A 22,038-nucleotide genomic window follows, 5' to 3' on the forward strand; every position below is an offset into this window, starting at 1 on the left:
ATCAAAACATACTTAGGAGAACCCTTGGGTTAACAATACTTAAAGAGATTCCCATTAGTTATATACATAATATAAGGAAGATGATGTCAAAATAATCTTGTATTTAACAATTCATCCATCTTATGTTTTAGATGACCCTTGACATAATGAGGAATGATAAAAATTCCAAATCATGAATTGTGCAAGAATGCTGATGTAGAAACAAATGACCAAAATGGAAGATGCAATACAAACAAGCTAGACTTGGTGACAAAATTAATGACAAGTATTTAGACATGTAATCTAGGCACTAGAAGACGTTGAGTCTATTAAATATAAATGGACTTGAAGTCTAACGTATGAAGATGTGAAAATTGTCTAATACTAATGAGTCATTATACAAAGTGTATTTGAGATAAAACAATAAATAAATAAATCAATTATAGCATAAGGTTTCTTGCAAAAATCTTGTATTAACTCTTATAATAACTCAATCATATTCCCAACTGTCAAAATGGATTGTCCTTGAAGGACTTAATATGTACTAGATAATGTATATGGATTGATAGATATGTTATAATATTTGAAGGATTCAAATGTGAAGGAACCAAGTCCTAGAAGGATTTAAAACGTTGAAGCAAATAAATCCTTCAAGAATGTAAGATGCCTGAAGTACATAATTTCAAACCTTGTAGCATGTATCCAATAAGCTACAAAGATTTTTATATGTTAAGCAATCTAAATGCATGTGGTACAATTGTCTCAATGAATACTTATTAAGGGAATGATATGTGTATAATCTTATTACCCATGCATATTCATTAGGAAATCAACAATTGAATTTGCATTTGTTATGATATATGTGGACGATTTGAATCTTGTTGGAACTCTTCAAGAGCTTACAAAAACAGTTGACTATTTAAAAATGAAATTTGAAATGAAAGATATAGGAAAACAAAATTTTGTCTCAACCTATAGATCGAGCACTTTCTAAATGAATTATTAGTCCATTGGTCAACATATATAGAGAAAGTTTTGAAGCGCTCTGATATGGACAAATTAGGTTCTCCCATGGAAGTTTGTTCATTTGAAATGAAAAATGACCCTTCAATTCTAAAGATGATAACGAAGAACTACTTGGTCTGAAAGTACCATATCTCAATGCTATTAGTGCACTAATATATCTTGCACATTGTACACGACCAGATATTACATTCTCTATTAACTTGCTTGCAAGATATAGTTCCATTGGAATAAAGTTAAACATGTACCGGATATCTTCATGGAACAACCTACATGGGTCTATTAATTTATTCAAAATGACCAAAATCTCAATTACTTAGATATGCTGATGATGGCCATCTTTCAAACCTTCACAAAGTTTTATCTCAAATGGAGTATGTATTTACCTGTGGTAGTATGTCGATATCATGGAGATTAAAGCAAACAATAGAAGTCACATCTTTAAATCATTTAGAGATTCTTGCAATTCATGAAGCGAGTCTTGAATATTTATAACTAAAGTCAATGATTCAATATATTCGAGAATCATGTGGATTACTTTCCATCAAGATACTGTTACCAAGTTGCATGAAAATAATATTGTTTATGTTGCAAAAATTAAAGGAGAATTTATAAAAAGTGATAGAACTTAACATATCTCCCTCAAATTCTTTTGTACTCACGAGCTCCAAGAGATTGATGTTTAGCAAATTCTATCATATGATGATCTAACTGATCTATTCACAAAGACATTACCTTCAACATTATTGAAAAAAGTTAAGATACAATATCAAAATGTGAAGATTGAGAGATCTACTAGTTAAAGTGTTGAAAAAAGTATAATCATATGAGAGAGAATATTGATAAGGATATACTTACTCTTTTTTTCTTTGTTTAGGTTTGTTTCATTGGGTTTTACTAATAATGTTTTTAATGAGACAGTTCTAAATGGTAAAAACATTTAAAAGATATTGTACTATTTTTCCTTCACTTAGGTTTTTCTCATTGGGTTTTTCTAAATGAGACATTATTATGATAATCCAAAGAGGAGTGTTATAAAATATGAGAATTTGTCACATTGTGAGAACTTGTAGATGATCATCCATATTACTGTAAATATTTTTGTGACTCCCTATAAAAAGGGGGAGACCTCAAATGAAATATTGATTCCATTTATTTCTTAACATTCTATTTTCTCCTTGGTTTCTTCTCTTTGTGCTTTATTCTACAACATAAAAGACAATATTATATTATTAAAATATATTACAATTTATTATCTATTATCACAATATATTTGATATATTTATTTATAAATACTATTTATGGATGAATATTGAATTTTTAACTAAATTATTGATATATTATGCTATTTTATGTATTATTTTAATTATTTAAAGGAAATAATTTATCACTAAATTATTCTTTTTGTAATAATGAATTTATATAAGAAAATCCTAAATTTAATTTAAATTATCCTATGCGAAAAAGCAATTCATAAAAGTTTTTAAAATTTAAAATAATAATTAAAATAAAACCTTCATAATCATTCATTATCTATTTGAAGTGTTATCTTCTCTGATACAATGGACTTTATCTATGCGACCTTTAAAATTCATATTGGAAAAATCATTTCTTGGGAATGACAGGCATACGAAAAGTGATATGATACATCATTACTAAGTATTAAAAATTAATTTTACAATATGAAGGGATATTATACAAATCATTGTTATTTATTAAAAATTAATAACTAAAATTAAATTATTGATATTCAACATCTCGATCTAGAATTAGCATAATAATTTTGATTTAAGTTCTTTAAATGGAATAGTGATAAAACTAAAAGTTTAGATGATTTAAAAAAATATGAACTAGATATAAAAACTAAGTTAATCGCTTAATTATAAAAAAACATAAATAATTTAAAGAATTGTAAAAGATAGTCTTATATTATTATAATATATAATTTGATTTATCTATTTTCAATATTATTTATTAATTAATATCATGTATTTAATTTGTCATTTTATATTAAAGCAAATAATTTATTGTTAAACTACTATTTTTTAATAATGAATATATCACCACAACAAAGTACATGATCATGGTGAAATGTTTCGTCTCCAACAATATGCCTTTTGTAGCCAAAAGGCTTTCTTAACGAAAAATTTAGTCTCGATCATTGTCTCTACAGTTGTGTCATCCTATGTTTTTGGGGACGAATAATTAACGTTTATTACGAAAACATATTTATGACAAAACAAAATTTTGTGGCCGACACTATTTGGCAATGAGTATTTTTTGTGGCCTAAAATAAAATGTTTCATTTGGAATTAGATTTTCAAATATTTAGTAAACCATTTGGCAACAAAATATTTCATTTGGCAACAAATATATTTTGTCACTACATGTTACTTCATACATTAAGAGATGAAATATTTTCATCTTCATTGTGTTGACACATGGTTTCTACAACAAAATAATTTTATCTCCATATATTTCCACTTACATTTAGGGAGGAAATATTTTCGTCTCGAAATGTTGACAAATAGTTTGGGTAACAAACAAATTTTGTGTCTAAATGTTACTTCATATATTAAGAGACACAATTTTTTCATCTCCACTCCTCTTTAATGATTGACATTAAAAGAATACTTAGAAATTTTGAAAAAAAAAAAAGTCCTAGTTAACTCTCACAACTCCTCTTTAATGATTGACATTTTTCTTAATGGTAAGAAATGCATAAGTTTGAGTAGCAATAAACAAAAATGAAACAAAATTAAAAAAAAAATGAAAAAAGTATAAACGGAAGGGATAAAATAAAGGGAGAATTACCCATAAGGGTAGGCTGGGGAAAAAAATTACCGATGAGGGTAGGTAAATTTGATAATTCTTCTAAAGGCCTAACATTTTTATTAGACCCATTTACCCTCAATTAAATTCTAAAATTATAATTTATAAGGAATTTCCGATCCTGGATCCGATCTCACTGAATAATCCTTGGGAAGCACATCTGGAACCGTGGGTGGAGGCGTTGGATCCTGCAATTTCACGGGGGGAGGCGGAGCGAGCCCTTTATCCAACCCAAACAGAAAATCCGGATTGGTCTCGGAGGCCGCCGCCTAAGGTGAAGAACCTTCCAGAGGCTGGATCTGCACAGAATTCAGTGCGTCCACGAACCACTGCCGCTCCGATTTGGTCTCGTTGGAACCGAAACTGGTGGATGCAAGAGGGGTCAGCGGGAAGAGAAATAACCTGAGTTTGGCCTGCTTGTTGGATGGGCGGCACAATCGATCATACTCGAGCATCATGTGTTCAAGATCCTCATCGTTGGTAACCGAGATCAAAGCGTCGAGATCTTCACCGGGTAACTGATACTTCAAGCACACTTCCCCACGGATTGGTCTCGGAGGCCGCCGCCTGAGGTGAAGAACCTTGTCATCAAATTGCTATATGATGCAGAAATTTACACCCACACACTTTCCATTGGTATGATATGTTTAAGGGCAAGGAATTGAATACAAGAAGATAAAGAAAATACTCCTGTGAACATAAATACTCATGATTTGAAAAATCATTCATCACCCTTGTCAGGAGTTGCTAGTTTGCTACTGAGACTGTATTTCTAATTGTATTTTTCAGCCTACAAATTGGTATTGCAGTATGGAGACATCAACAGAATCAAGCCCCTAGAATACCCTTGGGCTCTGTTTGGGTCTATAAAAAAAAGGCAGGAAAATAAAAGAAATTAACATTTTGAAATTTTGATTAGTCAGTGATTGATAACCCAGGATCCTAACGCACAACTGTTTGGCTTCCATTGGGGTAAGCTGCTCACAACTTTTTTTCAGTTACCAAAACGAAGAAGAACCATTCTCAATATTCCATTTTCTTTCCTTTCTGCTTCATTCGCTTAGCACCTATAGTTAGAAGAGACCCATTCAAATCCTTTGTCAATCAAAATCCCAAGTTGAAACAATGCGTGTACCTACAGAGACCCATTTTTTTTGTTTGAGTTCATTTTTAAGAAAAGATTTATAGGCTACTGATTTTGTTTGAGATTACAAAGAATGTGGGTATCGGGTATTTGGGTTTTTGTTTGAGTTCACGTTTTTTCTTTAATTTTTATTTTCTACTTTCTCAGCATCCAAACGGACCCGAAATTGTTATTAGTGTTGTTGTATTTGCTTGTGTTTGTGATTAGCTAGAAGATTTGATGATGAATCAACATGGTTTTGTTTAGATGCAATTGGTCTAATTCTGAAACCCATTTGGAATTGGGCTGTGCCAATTTATTTAGTATTATGACTGTTGATAGAGGTTGATTTAGGTAATCTGTCTGGATGCCGAGAAGCCGGAGGAAAATATATGAGAAAAAATATTGAATCCTTGAACTCCTTAATAAATGTAATCATGGCAGTGGTCAAATTTCTTAGAAAATGTTGTTCTGAGCTACTTTCTTATGTTCTTGGATCCCTAGTTAAACTTGGAATCAACTGAGATGTATTTTCTGCTGTTTTGATTCTATTAAAAATCAAAAACAAGTTTGAACATATAATTGATTTTGTTGATTGTAATGTGGGAACTGGTAGTGGACCTCCTGTTGTGGCAGTGGCATGCACCAGATGGGAAAAAGCAATGTAGTTACTACTAAAGAATTTGATTTATTAAACTCCAATACTCTCAAAAATGTAATTAACAATAAATAAAGTTGGCTTTAATGGCTAGCTCATGTCCTTGAGAAAAATGCTCTGCCTTTAATGGCTTAAAGGTTTCATTTTAAAAACCTTAAAAGCCATGTTTGCTTCATGGAACAGGGCTTTGGGAATGAGACTGATATTTTCATTCCATTAACTGTCTTATTTTGTTCTAGCAACTTGTGTGTTGCCTGTGATTTACATTTCAGATTGCAGTTTTTTCTGTGTGTTTTTAGTAGCATGTATGTAACTGTATTTGGGATCACTAATAGTAGTTAAACTAAAATAAATAAGGGTACAATACAAATGCCCTACATTTACAATACAATCGCACTAGAAGTACAATATATTACAACATTACTTGATTCATTATACATTTAATTATGACAATTGATTATTTGATATAAATTCCATAGTGTAGTGTGGAGTATAATACATGGATAAAAGGAAAAAAACAATACAATACAACCAGGTTTGAACATTATTTTAATTAGTATTCTTTTATTTTGACTATATTAATGTTTGACATTGTTGTTTAATTTGATTGTTTTAATTTTAATTTTATATTATCATTTATTTACTTTTACAGGAGGTCAAAATAAATAGTCGATGCTCCAGCAAAAAACTTAGACATCTACTTGATGAGCTAAGTGATGAAAAGAAGAGTATAATTCAACATATTGGCTTTGGTGGATTACTTCAGCTCTCTTCCATAGAGATAAGGCATAGCTTATGTAGATGGATAATAACTCATTTCAATATAGCCCATTGTAGGTTAGACATAGGACAAGAAAGGCAATTTCCAATAACTTGTTCTGATGTAGGTGAAATTCTGGGTATTCCATATATTGGTAGGAGGCTCCTGCTTTCACCTACCAATAGGAATAATAGGATGGAAAACCTATCAAATCTTAGAGATAGGCTGATTTTAATGGAAGACATGGCCGAGTTCAAAAAATTGTTTATCTTCTTCTCATGTGCTACATTACTTGCTCCAACATCAAAGTTGGATGGTAGTCATGAGTTGTGGTGTACTTTGCTTGCTGGAGACTTTGACATCAATGTTAATTGGGGTCAATTTGTACTTGACACATTGGTTGCTGGAATTAGACATTTTCGATTGGGTAAAGGCTCATGGTTTACAGGTTGCCTTATTTTTTTACAGGTAGATACCTTTTCTTATTAAACGTTGAAGGTTTCCATATCATTTTATATGTTTTAACAAGTCTTTTCTAAATAACGTATTGATGTGTGGAATATTTGTGTTTCAGCTTTTTTATGTAAATAAATTTTACATTCCAACCATGTTGGTACCACGTACCATCCCAATATGTGCAGCGTGGACTGATGACTTGATGAAGAAAAGGGTGCATGCGAAATTGCATGATTATGGTGATTTTGGACTAGCTGATGTAAGGGACAATTTTCTTTCAACATTTTATTTTATTTTCATATTTGAAAAATAAATTTATAAAAATTATATATTCTTCTTTTTATTATTGTAGGTTCAAGAAGATGAAAGGAAGGAAGATGCACATGAAGACCCTGGTAATCCAGTAAATGAAATTGAAGAAGAGACTACTGATGTGAGAACCTTCTACATCTATTCTTTTATTTAAAGCGAAAACCAAACATGTTATGCATAATAATATACATCTTTGACACTTTGTACCATTTTGTAGGAAATTATAGCAGAATATAATGCAGTAGAGAGACAAATTCACCAATTGCTTCGAACAATGAGAGGAGCAATTGGTAAACTAGCAAAGCGGCAGAATACAAATAAAACCCCATCATCTTCTCATCAAAGCAGAAGTCATAATCAACCTGATATCAATGATTCTTTCCCATCACCACCACATGGTAGTACGATTTTTATAGCACTAGTCATTATAATTTTGTATTACTTTTAATTTAATTGCAAATGTTGTATAATTTTTTTTTTTGGAAAAAATAATTTTGGTTATTATGCATTCTGAAATTAGTTTATGGATCGCCACTGAATGATCGTTTTGCTGATGGTGAAGATAATGTAGGCCCATCAACCTCACAGCCAGCAGCGCAGCATAGCAGTATACTTTCTGCTTCTTTATGTTTTAATATCAAAATAATTATGAGTGTATAATAATGGCTAGTATTTCCTGTGCGTGTTATTTTCATTAGTGAATTTTATTTTCTTTTATTTTCTATACATATAGTTGAGGATGAAGTTCAGATGAATGCTATTATTCCTTACGAGACTGGACATCCTCCAATACGTTCATATCGGCTACGTCGACATGCTACTGCCCTACAATCACCATACGTGGTACAACCGTCAATCAAATTTTCAGCGTCTTCATCTGTAGCAAAGCAAGTTTTGGCATATGCATTGGACGATACACGTGATGAAAGGTAAGGTTGAACTTAATTTAGTATAAACAAATACAATTAAGATAGGCAATTGAAATAATTAGTTTTAATTTCTAACATCATAATTATTTATGTGTAGCCAAATATTATGTTCCATGCACAATTTCTTCTTGACAAGGTTTGACTTGAAATGCTTGGGACCCGACAAATTGGTTGACAATAAGGTATTCATATTTAGTTATGTGAAGTTAGGATAAAATTACTCTAAAACTATATATCTAATTTTCATTCATTTACATGAAGGTTGTAACCATGCATTGTCGAATTTTGAATGGTATGGATAAAGAAAATAGGAAGCATTTCTTATCTCCAAACTTTGTGGTAAGATATGTTGTAAGAATTATAGATTGGTTTTCTTGTTTTACGTAGATTGTTTTAATCTAATGTATGGTTTGTAATTTTTTTATTACAATCTGATGTGGAAAACAAGAGGGGTTCCTTATCTCCAAAATACATATGTGACAATTTATGGAAATATTTCAAAAATACTCGGTTGTGCACATATGAACAGGTTTTATTTAGTTTAATAAAAGTACTTTGTAGTTGGATATTTTTAAGTATTGTGCAGAAAATACATGAACACAACTAATTTGATAAAATCATTGTTTTATTTATTTATTTATTTTTGTTCCTTTTAGTTGTTCATACCAATATGCAGGAAAAATCATTGGTATTTAATCATTTTGAATATTCATGCGAAAAGAATCGAGTTGTTGGATTCATTAATTGACGGAAGGAAAAAACGGATGGATGCCTTCATAGAGAAACTGGTAAATATAGTTATAGTCCAATTACTTATGTGAATCGTTGTCATTATTTTTTTAAAGATGTCCATATTTATAATTGTATATTGTGTTAAGGTGAACGTTTTGTCAACTGTCATTGGGATTTAAGAAAGAAGACCATCAATGGACATGATAGAATTTGAATTTGTTGTTCCAGAAGTTGTCCAACAATTGAATCCGTAAGTTGCAAGATTTGTATTCCTCTTTAACTATGGAAAGCAAATCAGTTAATAAATTTACTAATTTGATTCCCAATTGACTTATAATTTCCTTAATTACTATTTTCAGAACGGATTGTGGCGTATTTGTAATCAAGTTTATGCAATTATGGAGTAACCGTGGACTTTCTCATGCAATTGCAAATGTATTATATTGTGGTGAATAAAATATATATATATATATATATATATATATATATATATATATATTTTATGATCATGAATTTTTCTTAATATTATATTATATACTCTTTTGTACAGGACAAGGTCATAAAGTACAGGGAAAAACTCCTAACACAACTGATAATGTCTCTAAAAAATGAAGTCAGGGAAAATGTCTACCAGGCTATGGTCAGTGATGTTGTAATTTTTTTGGTTTATAGTTGTTGATTTTTTTTTATAGTCTGATGGAGTTCCATTTCCAAATTTACTAGTCTGATATTTTTTTACAAATTGGCTTACATCAACTAATTTGTTTGGAACTCATAGCTGCTACTATTTATTAATAATTATTGTTATGGCATCATTTGTTTGTGATCTTCAAATTTCTCTGAATTGCTGTAGGCATTGCACTGTCAATTCATCATTTCCCAAACTCCATGGTATCAAAATGATATCACACATTGATAACTCCAACGCATCAATGATAGGCCAATATGGGATAACTTAGCTCAGCTACTTGGGTGATCAATTTTTTTTTTTTTTTTTTTTTTTCTGCCAAAGCAGAATTGAAATAACAACATCAAGAACTATAAAGTTACAGGTTACAAGATGATCGTGTCTGAAGCTCTTCACCTCTATTTAAAGACAATAAAAAGCTAAATTACAAGAGCTATTACAAAAGCAACCTTTTCATTGGTTGATTACAAGGGTAAAATAGGTATTTACAAAGCTAAAAGTCAAGCAAAATATCTTGGAGAACCGGCAGTGGAATATCATCAACAGGGGATTTCAAAGGCATTTCGCAAGGGGAAGATGAAAGGTCCAAATTTCGCAAGGTGAAAAGCCACCTTGCGAAATTTCGCAAGGTGGTTTCTTCATGGTGCGAAATGGCCAAATTTCGCACCATGAGGAAAATCCCCTTGCGAAATTTTGGCAAGGTGAAATTCACCTTGCGAAATTGGTCATTTGGCAAGTGAATTGCCTCCCCTTGCGAAATGGTGTTCCCATTGCTTGTGCTCGCGTTTCCACTTGAATTCAAGCCTGTAAACGTCCAAAATCCTTGCTTAACTCGCCCAAGTAGCTCATCCATCAATTGGCATGCTTGAATTGGTTCATAAGCTGATGAAAAACATGTAAACTTGCCACTAAAAATGGTTAGAACTAATCACTAAGGAGCTTAATGAATTAATTAGGTTAAATGAATATGATTACTACTCAAAGGTGCTTAAAACCCTTATAATTAGGTCTACAAAATAGCACTTTTCGATAGTAATCAGGTCTATTATTATAACTCCAACAACATAAAATTGCACAATCATTGATTCATTGTAGCAATTTTTTTTCACTGTTGTAATAAACACACAATGACGTCTATTATTTTATCTTATTTTAAAAAATTCCTATTAAACATATTACATTTTCAAGAAACCTATAAGAGAGTAATTTCAAGTATTTCAAAGTCATTATAACTAAATGACAAAAGGTTTTACACTCTAGTTTTGCATGGTAAAAGCTACCATTTTGAGTCCATTTCAACGAAAAAAATTATTAAAAAAATAGAAAATAATAAATAGATTTTAATTTAATAAATTAAAAAATTAATATAATTTATTTTTACAGGCAAATAAGTTTATGAATAATTCTATTCTATAATGTTTTCAGATCGTTGCAATTTTTTTTTTTTTTTTAAAAATACAACAGCTCATTATCAAAGCTAAGAAGACATTTCTAATTTGAGGTTACAAAAAAAAAAAAAATTATTGAACCATTATATATAAGAAATTGGTAATCAACCGAAGAAATTGGACTTTATTTAGTCAAAAGATTGTATTGTTAGTTTATGTTGTAATTTATCATACAGTTAGTGTTTTTTTATCGTAATGTTAGTGAATTTATGTTGTAAATGTAATTAAAAATGTAGGCAAAACTGTGAACTATTATAATTAAAAATATAATACAAGTCCACATAATGGAGATAAATAACCTATTACAAATAACTCCAAATACAAATACATCAAAGTACAATACAATTAAGCATTACATATATAATCCAAAACTTAATAGACATGAAGTAAGTGTATGATTAAGCAATTTTCAAACATAGAACAAAAAATAAAAGTAGTCCTACTACAATTACTTTCTGCATGAACTCAATTCTTGTTAAAATATGTTTAAAATCTTCATCCACGCCATACATTCTTCTTTGAACAACCTCTTCTAGTTCTTGGTAGGTGTTGCCATCACCATTTCCTTCCGGGAATGCCCATTTAAAGAAATGACAGTCATATCTAGTATTTGCATATTGACAACAATAATATAACCTATTTGGGTTATCCTTTGATTCAGAGATTCTAACAGCCGCCCTTTGTCTGGGTGAACATTTACACATACAGTTATGATAAAGTAGATATTCACCATTTCTAGTATTATCTCTTATATTTCTAAATGAAGCACTTGAAGATGCCATGATGTAACCTGTATTTCAATGGAAAACAAGTTAAACAAATGTAATGAACATGTACAAAGTCAATAATGATCTTCAAAATAACATTAAAAACATGGTTACAAACCACCCTAAATAATGATAAGATCATAAGTCTAAAATAGTGGCATATGTAATACATACATCTTTGTCATGACAATCAAGTAATAAGTTCCAAAACAAATTCTTACAGATTCTAATTTCATAAACCACACATATCATCACAATCAAAATAAGATAAAAAGTAGCATGTCACCAAACAAGCATAACACTAGAATCATGGAGCGGGTAATGGATTTTTGCATGAAGCTCGATTATGGCCTGCAACTTGACATCGTGAACAGAAGATAAGCCTTTTTGAACTAAATTGAGACTCTATTCGACGGTGTCGAGGCCTTCCAGGTGGTCGTTTTGAGCATGGAGGTTTAAGTGAAGGATATAAGTGACCTTGAGCATCACGAACACATCCATCAGCATCAACTATAGGCATATTGTGATTTGGAATTGAATTGAAGTGTCCAGAATATATCAACTCTTGCATTGGAAGCTTGAAATATGAGTCAACATATTCATAAACATCTTGTTTCATCTGGTGTATTGCTGCACATGCATGCTCACAAGGTATTCCGGCCATTTGCCAAGCCTTACAAGTACATGTACGCTCTCTCAAATTCACGTCTACATATACTTTCATATTGAATACCTTAAACACACCACCAACATAGGGATATACAGGCAATGACCCACTCTTTATAATGTTTTCCAACAACTTTTCCTCGGTCTTTGGGCCAATTGCAGCTTTCCAATTTTCTGTAGAACCCATATGATCACATGCTAGATGAGCTAACTTATCCATATGTGTCATTACTAAGTTGAAAATTGTGTAATGACGTTCCTCCTTCAGCCAAGCATTGAATGATTCAGCAAGATTAGTTGTCATCTTATCCCATCGTTTTTTGGCAAACTTTGACATTGCCCAATGTTGTGGAATGTTCTCTTCAACCCACTTCGCTAGGTCACTGTTATATGTCTTTAATTTTTCCATGGCTACAACATAATCATCATCCAACCTAGCATACACAACATTATCAAGTAGCAACAATGCATCCATTTTACATTTTTTTCCCTTCATACTATGTTTCCTCACATAGCTACTAAAATTCTCTTTCACACGACGATAACAATATGCATGATTTTCTACTCCAAAAAGTTGAGAAACACTACGAAGGATTGTTTGATGCCTATCTGATATTATGACTACCTCTTTATCTTGAAGTATGCCCTTCAATTTCTGCAAAAACCATAGCCAATCCTCATAGTTTTCTGAACTTACAACACCAAATGCAATTTCTGACATAACCATGGCAACAACATATATGAGTTTTCTGGAAGACCATATATTCTCTCTTTTGTCATTTCTTTGTATGTCTAAGCTTGCTTATAACTCAATGAAACACCATACCAACTCCTGAAGTCTTTGCAAATTTGACGGGGCAAATACTGAGGGGTTGCCCTTATTACTTGCTCTATGACACGAGCACCTCTCCTTCCCCGCATTGAAGGTTGGCTTGAACACTCAACATCTGCACAATGATTGTGTACATCAATGAAGATGTTAACCTTCAAAATTTTGGTTGTGCCTACTGAATTAGCAGTTATTCTCCAAGGGCACCCATCCACTAAACAACACACAGATATTCGTTTTGGAGAGTTCTTTTTGAATTTGTATTGAAATCTACCAACTAATGACATCGTATATAATGCATTTCTAAATTCATCTACATTAGGAAAACTATGCCCACTCCCAATAATAGGTTGAGGACAAAGACTTAAATCATGTGGCATGACTTCAGTTTCTGCACATCTGGACATGAAGCCTTGAGAAAGTCCTAAATTAGACTCATTGTTTGCTTGACATGATGCAACTGAATTGTGTGTTTCCTCTGTACTATTGTGATTGCATATTATAGCACACTCAGTTAATTAATATTAAAAGCACTTTGCATCATGGAATTAATGACAACTAATACAAGATATATCACTTACCAATAATCATTTTGCACATTGACTATACCTCCTTCAACTTCTACTATTCGAGTCCGTTTTAATACATAAATACGAGCATAATCATAACTATGGGATAACATCATATGCATGTCCTCATCATCATCCAACTGTTGAAGTGCAGATGGATCAAACTCAAGGGTGTAATGAAATGTATATCCATTTGAATTAATATCCAACCGTTCACATGTCTTTGAAACAAATTCAGCATATGACATCCTTTGTCCAATGTACATGCCTTTTTGTTGTCCACCCTTGTATTGTATTTGTTTATCCTCCTTAGGTACAATCTCCCCTCCTTCATGAAGGTAGCCATAAATGGAATTTTCCAAGTCCATTTACCAATTCAGAAGTACGTCTTCTTTCACCGACAATTAAATCAATCTATTTCACAATATTACAATCAATGAAAATTTTACAACGAATACAAAATAAACAAATGAAAATTATAATCAATTGAGACATATTTTATATAATAAATAACAATATTTGTTGTATATTATACATGTTAGGGATATGCCAAAGAACCCATAATTGCCCAGTTTCATAAGAAATTTGACATTTTCAAAATTTTACCTTATCGTAATGTATCGTAATGTTATTGTATTTGTATTGTAATTGTACTGTATTTTTATTATACCTCTATATTTTTATATAAAAAAAATTAATTTTATAGATTTTTTTTTTATCCATCATTGGATTATCATCAACAACTATTTCACAATATTACAATCAATGAAAATTTTACAACGAATACAAAATAAACAAATGAAAATTATAATCAATTGAGAGACATATTTTATATAATAAATAACAATATTTGTTGTATATTATACATGTTAGGGATATGCCAAAGAACCCATAATTGCCCAGTTTCATAAGAAATTTGACATTTTCAAAATTTTACCTTATCGTAATGTATCGTAATGTTATTGTATTTGTATTGTAATTGTACTGTATTTTTATTATACCTCTATATTTTTATATAAAAAAATTAATTTTATAGATTTTTTTTATCCATCATTGGATTATCATCAACAACTTCATGTATTGAAATTACAATAGTGTATTTTTGTTGTTGTTTTTTTTTATAATTTTGGTTTGCAAGGATGCTTTATGATAGGAATACAACATGATAGCCTAGAAATGCCAATTCAGTAAAAAATAATTCAATATTTTGTCATTTTGGTATATTGTAAATGTATCATAATGTTAATATTTTTTTATTGTAACTATATTGCATTTGTATTGTACTTATACTTTATAACTGAAATAATGGTTCTTTTACACAACCTTCAAACTACTAGGCATTCGACTCATCATACCAAAATAATACTTATACAAAAAGGTAACAAATTTATAACAAAAATATAGTGATCTTAACTCTTTAACAAATTCATAATAAAAGACAAAGTGGTCTCGTACAAAGGGGATTTCAGTTTTCAATGACAATCCAAATATGTTTATAAATGCACAAACAAAGTGGTCCCAAACAAGCATGAAACAACTGAGAACATTTTTTCTTCAATCATGTCAAAAAGTCTTAACAACAAAACTAAAGTGCAAACCTTTTCAATGGAAATCAATAATAATCATATCAAACAACCCACCCAGAAAATAAATTAAAAATAAAAACACATCTTCAATATGACCTAAATAATATAAAAAAATTCAAAATAATAAATTTAAATAACATTTAAAAAAAATGTAATTTCTTTCTCAAAACCTCATTCAATATTTCAGATCTAATATCTTACAGCTACATTGTTAAAATTATTAACTTTTCCTTCATTCAATCCGATTTTTAAATTATTTATTTATTTTTCCATAAACTGACGTTTTTTTTTGTATTAAAAAAAAAAAAAACTGACCTTTAATGGATTTTTTGCTAGATTCACAAAAAAAAAAAAACAAGTTTTGTGTATCGATTGCAGAGAATGACCTGAAGTGCGCACCTTTTTCCTTTCCCCTTTTTCTTCTACAACTCGGCTCCAGGTAGGTTAAAGAAAGGGAGAATAAACTCTTTTTTATTTTCTGTTGCTTTTCACTTTGTTTGCTTTTCACTTATTAAGAGTAGTATTGGCATTTAAATAAAATAGGGCCTTTGGAGGAATTATCATAATTTTACCCTACCCTTTACAATAATTATCAAATTTACCCACCCTCATTGGTCATTTTTTTCCCCAGCCTACCCTTAAGGGTAATTCTCCCTAAAATAAATGTTACCAAAGATAAAAGGAAAAATCTATAGATGCTTGATTAGTCCAGCTTTGCTAGTCTTACATTGTTAGAATCAAAATTCTCTTTAATTAGTTGATGAATCAATGGGTGATGCAAATTATAAAGGAAAAAAAAAAAGGCTTGAATGTCTCTTCTACTGTTTTTCTCTCGTATAGAAATCCTTGGTTAGGTAGAAATTCATCACCCAAAATATCATTTCTTAGTTGAATAAAAAATTTTCACCCTAAATATTATTCCTTAGTTGATCGAGTAGAAATTCTTCACCCTAAATCCTTGGTCGAGACATTGTCTTTATCTTCTTCTTAATTTCATTTTTTTTTTAATTGGTCTCATCCTATGGTCAATAAATACCCTTATTTGAAAGGAAAGTCTTGGTCACCTCGCCATTATGCTTTTTGTCTAATACTAAATTTTGTCGTGCTATTTTTTTCTTGCAATTTCTTTAGACTAACATAAGACTCTTCACGACACGACTCCACCACCATAACTCTAGCTAAAATTTTCTTAATAATCAAGTTGTATAAGATTTTCACCTTTTTCCTCTTTATAGTTTACTTTTATTAATATTCCAAACTTAAATGAATAGTGCCTACTACTTTTGCTTTTAATTTTTCTTAATCTTCATCCTTCATGTTTTATTTATTTATTTTTTAATGCTTTGAGAAGTCTTTATTGTACCAAAATATCTTTAAAAATATTCTATTAGATACTAAAATTACTCTTTCCCCAAGTGTTTAATGTCAAATTTCGTGCCAAATATTACCTTTAATTTTTTTTTCCCATGATTGTCATGACATGACTTTGATATCATTTGTTGGAAATATTTTAATACCAAAACATAGTAGAAAATAAAATAAAATGAAACATAGGAGACATATTCAAACTCTCTTCACTTCTTTCTACCCAAAACCCATTGCACTATTTGTAATTTCCTCTTAAGTCTTCTTATGACTCTAACACTTAGGATAGCTCAATTTTTAACTCTCACTATAAATCCAATACAAAACAACATATTTATGGAGTCCTACAGGCTAACCCTAAATAGTAAGATTCTTAATCCTAGTCAAACTCAAAAATAGTAATTTACCTAAATTTAAACTTTATAAATATTGACTTCCCAAAAATAAACATAAATAATTTGATTTTAAAATTACCAACACTTCCTAAAGTTGGAAGTTTGGAAAAAAATCGAAAAAATGTTACAAGCAGCAATGACAGACACATTGATGTTGTTATTTTTAATAAAATAACATATGTATAAGAAAATTTATAAAATTAGACAATAATATAATTTGTATTGATAAGAAATATAAATTTTGAAAGCCCACAATGCAATTAGAATTCAATATTAATGACAAACATGAGCTTAAAAAGTACTAAATAATAAATACTAATATCTAAAACATATTATTAAATTTCATAATTGGAAAACATATTATATTTTAATATCAAAAACACATCACAATTATATATATAAGGCTCTTCAATCGAGGACCCACCACTCCCAACCAAAAGCCAAAAAAATCCAACTTTCCTTGTAGGGAAAACAACATCAATTTCATTAAGAAGTTTCAAGGAAATTGTTCTCCGTATTAGAAGATCAATAGGTTTCATCGACATGAGGTTGGACCCACAACCCTCTTGATTCTAAAAATCAAAGTAACAAATGGAATTCTAAGAATGAGAACAACTCCCTCTGATTTCATCCACCCGGAATGAAGTAATTAAAGGGTACGTAAGTTCCTTCCCCATTTGTACGGAAGCTCAAGATTCTGAACATCAACCCAAGGCAACCACATAAAATGTCACTTGACATCAATGGTTTTTCTTCATTTTTCCGCAATGCCCCTTTCTCAAGGGACTTAGCGGTCGAGATAGTAAAATCATGGACGTTTTCTCAACTAAAAAATGTCAAAGAAGCATTATTGTGTAGGAGAAATAAAGCTTCCATGTCACTTTTGAACAATGAAGTCTTGTTAATAAATCAAAGTCGACTCCCCTATGAGAAGAAAATGAGAGCTTAATGATCCAGAAGGTTCCAAAACATCCCAAAATTCCACTAGGTTGTTGAGAAATTTGAATCATTGACTTAAAAGGCTAGAAACTTTCCAATCAAGTGGGAGAATGGAGAATTTTCTCTGATCAAATTTTCCTCTTCTTTTGTCCAAGACTGATAAATAGTTTCACATGGAGGTTGCTTATTATTTGCCCATACTCATACGTTAACCCTACATCTTCTGACTGTCAATGGTGGAATCCATCTCAGATCTTTATCACAATTATGACCAAACAATTTCAGTGAATTTGATTAAATTTCATAACACAATTTAGTTACCAAAATACTTTACAAAAATAAAGAAATAAGGCACAAAATTAAATTTGGCCAAGTCAACTGTACGTCTATTAATTTTTTCATTTTTTCTCTTTCCTTTTTTTGCTGATATTCAGTTATGGTTGGTGGGTTTCTTTTGTGTATGAAGCCTGACTTGGCCCAAGGGCCAAGCTCCCTCCCCCTGCTTCCAAGAAGTTCATTGAAAAGTCTGTCTTCTTCCCGTTGTTGGTGAAGTAAGGGCACTATGGCATGAAAGTTGAAATATTTGATAAAATTTTGGAGAACTCTTCTGAAAAATAATGAATTTGACTGATATAACCTCATAAAATCTCAGCATCGCATGGTTAATTAGCATCCAACCATGCTTGTAATTAAGAAGACATAGTTGTAGCAAAGTCATACATACTTGCACCATCTAAAATGAACCTCTCATTTTGAACTCCAAATTAATCATAAATCACAAGATAATCTGCCTCTATACGTCTATGTTTGCATTCCAAGTCATTAAGTCTATCAAATCTTCATGGCCGTGGAGACCCTTGAGGCCGCGTTAGCCAAGTCAAACAACAATTGAGTGGTTTGCATGGAAGTGGACTCTCACCCCAATACAGAAAAAAGATCAGAAAAACGTACAAGAAATTGTCTACATGGTGGCTTTTCCACTTTGGTGTAGGCCCTGCGTGAATATAAACAAGGACCGGCACCGAAACTCACCGTCTACGTCACTTCGAGGGTGACCCAGTCCCAATTCGCAACCCCAAATAAGCCTTCTCAAGCCCTCACATCTATGCTCTCCCATAGCCTCTTTTTTCCTATAAATGACACTGCCCTCAAACACCTTTTCATCCATCCCCTTTTCTGCAGATACTTTTCTTAGAGAGAACATTAATTAGTTACTACTTGTAATTAACTGCTTTTCATTCATCAGCACCTACACATTTTAGAAAGAAAGATGGCTACGCTCATGTCCATGGCTGTTATAGTTGCTGTTCTGGCAGCTATGCTGCATTACTCAGCAGCCCAGACGGTGCATGTGGTGGGAGACAACACTGGGTGGACGGTGCCACAAGGTGGTGCAGCCACGTACACCTCCTGGGCTTCTGGAAAGCAGTTCGTGGTTGGTGATACTCTAGGTAACAAGCTCTTCCTATGTAATTGAAATATACGCAATCTTATTTAAAATTTGTGTTGGCCAAAATGAGATTAAATCAGTCTTTCATAAGTACTGTTTGGATTTTGGAAAATGAATTAATCATTTATCTGTGTTTTTCAGTTTTCAATTTCGCCACCAACGTTCATGACGTAGCAGAACTATCAAAAGAATCATTTGATGCGTGCGACTTTTCCAGTACCATCGGAAACATCATCACAACTGGTCCAGCCAACATCACTCTCGCCACCGCCGGCAACCACTACTACGTCTGCACCATTGGCAGCCACTGCACCTCCGGCCAGAAGCTAGCCATCTCAGTATCAGCCACTCCCGGCGCCTCCCCTCCTTCTTCGTCTACTGCACCCCCACCACCATCCACCACCAACACACCCCCATCAACACCATCTCCAACTTCTGAAGTTTGCCCTCCAACCACAGCACCGAGTCCTAAGATGAACACTCCCTCTCCTACAACTGCAACTTCACCATCCACCACACAGGGTGGTGATTCTTCATCATCAACTGTTTTTGCTAGTGTGTTTGTCTCCTTGGTGTCTCTTGTCATCAGTTTCTTTCTTTAGGTAGCAGAGAAGATTCATATTGGACGACATTTTTTTGTGGGGTGTTATTCAATAAGTTTGAGATTGATTTCTATGTTGTTGAGTTTTGTTTAACAACATTTATGTATTGTTTTTGAGCATATAATCAATAAAATTGTGCTGGTTTAGCTTAATTTCGTTGTGCTTTCTATTGTTACACTTCCATTTTCTCATCAATGACTTGGACAACATGAAAATTAAGGAAAAAATAAATAAATAAACTTGTTTGGGTTCTGCAAAAAATAAACGAATTCATTAGAATTGACCATCTTAGATGAATTTGGACAACTCTACATATCCAACATGTTGGCCAAGGCCCCCGCTTCTAGCCCATTGGGCTGATTCGTAGGCAGCAAATAGGCGCATTTTGTGGGCTTTAGTTTATGACCTTCAATCACAGGAATACATAATTAATCAATAAAAATAAAGAACATTTAATTGCACAAAGGGATATGTGATTTAAATGGAAAATCACCCCCAAAATCTTCGAGAGAGCTTGCGGGGGGTATAACAACCACATGTCACATATCTTAGAGTTAATATCGACTAAATATGAAGAAATAGATACAAAATTTTACCTAATAGTAGCTACTCCATGAGACTTGCACTTTCGACACTTACGCCTACTCTCACATCCATATGCAACACCTCCATGCTCCTTAATAAATTCCTTTATAACTTGAAGCAGTGCAATCCTCTGCTACGAACTCAAAGGAAAATGGTTAATGCTTAAAAAATGTCAAAAGAAGTAATGACATAAAGCCTTGATACATAAAACATGAAATTGCTCAAGATTAGACACACATACACACACACACATGAGATAAGCCTTAGTGGGCGAGTCAAAGTATAATGAAAATCAAAATTAGCTTATGAAATAAATTTTAGAAGCAAGAAATGTTAAGCAATCTTAACAATTCTATTTTGCAATTAATTTTCATGCCCAAATTCATTTTTCTTGATATGCAACATTCAAAAATTAGCTTGTTTCTTAAACGATTACACTTTCAATCTTCTTATATATCTACTTTATATCTTTTATATCATTATCCTGAATTAACTCAGTCATACTTATCTATTTAATCTCGGATTGATCATGCAGTAACTTTGACTCTCCAAAAACATTATAAATTACAGAAAAGTACACAAAATTCTAAACCAAAAGAATGGAATAAAACTATTAACTTAATCTAAATGACCTAATATATTAATAATCTCCCCCTTTAATAATTTTTGTGATGAAATAATAATTATATGAACCTCCAATCCTCTCAAACGAAGTTTACACGTCACTCATGTCCCAACCAAACATCCTAACATCCTAAGGACTAATATTCAATATCTATGTACAACTCATCTAGATATTCCTGAGGTATAGAACCTGTGATCTCCACACACTAAAATAATAACACTCGTGAAAAACAATGTGTGAAAAGAAAAATAAATAATAATAACATAATATAATCAGAGTCTTACCCAATGATCAATAACAATTCAAGCCAACTAATCCAACCCAATAATCCAAATATCCTAGACTAGATCAGTAATACATCTTCTCTTTCATGTAACAAATTTGACAAAGCAAAGATACAATAAGACAAATCAAAAGACAAATGCATATATATAAATGGGGTCGGGATACATGAAAATAGAGTTTAAAATACAACCAAAATAATTGGATCGTCAAAAAGTCAATACAATATATCTAAAATACATCTAAAAAGGCGAGCCAAATAAATACAATGTAATCATCCTAAATCATCTAGCTATAAAGCTATTTGGAAGTGGTAGTGTAAAGCACCTAGAACTTAAGCCTTCTTGAGAAGCAATATATGTGGAAATAGATGTCAATCAACCATCCATACCTCAGACCAATCATGAAACTCATCAATCATCAAGTCAAGATGGGCAC

At 31.7% G+C, this 22,038-nt stretch overlaps 3 protein-coding genes across 3 annotated transcripts; 2 read left to right on the top strand and 1 right to left on the bottom strand.

The window, feature by feature from the left end:
* Positions 1-6,570: 6,570 nt before the first annotated feature.
* On the top strand, positions 6,571-8,983 carry LOC117921745. Its single transcript, XM_034839708.1, has 11 exons — positions 6,571-6,843; positions 6,950-7,090; positions 7,184-7,264; positions 7,361-7,541; positions 7,706-7,750; positions 7,877-8,072; positions 8,170-8,254; positions 8,334-8,411; positions 8,503-8,601; positions 8,729-8,860; positions 8,951-8,983. Exons 1-11 carry the CDS (start codon positions 6,571-6,573, stop codon positions 8,981-8,983), a joined length of 1,344 nt encoding a protein of 447 aa, XP_034695599.1.
* Positions 8,984-12,014: 3,031 nt separating this feature from the next.
* LOC117921746 lies at positions 12,015-13,100 on the bottom strand. Its single transcript, XM_034839709.1, has one exon. It carries the CDS (start codon positions 13,098-13,100, stop codon positions 12,015-12,017), a length of 1,086 nt encoding a protein of 361 aa, XP_034695600.1.
* Positions 13,101-19,284: 6,184 nt separating this feature from the next.
* Positions 19,285-20,245, top strand: LOC117922551 (cucumber peeling cupredoxin-like; the record flags this gene model as incomplete). Its single annotated transcript, XM_034840699.1, has 2 exons — positions 19,285-19,507; positions 19,648-20,245. Coding segments are annotated over 2 exons (684 nt in total), but the record flags the coding sequence as incomplete, so codon positions are not given.
* Positions 20,246-22,038: the final 1,793 nt, after the last annotated feature.

Source organism: Vitis riparia, chromosome 9 (assembly GCF_004353265.1).
Source record: "Vitis riparia cultivar Riparia Gloire de Montpellier isolate 1030 chromosome 9, EGFV_Vit.rip_1.0, whole genome shotgun sequence".
NCBI classification, from domain to species: Eukaryota; Viridiplantae; Streptophyta; class Magnoliopsida; order Vitales; family Vitaceae; genus Vitis; species Vitis riparia.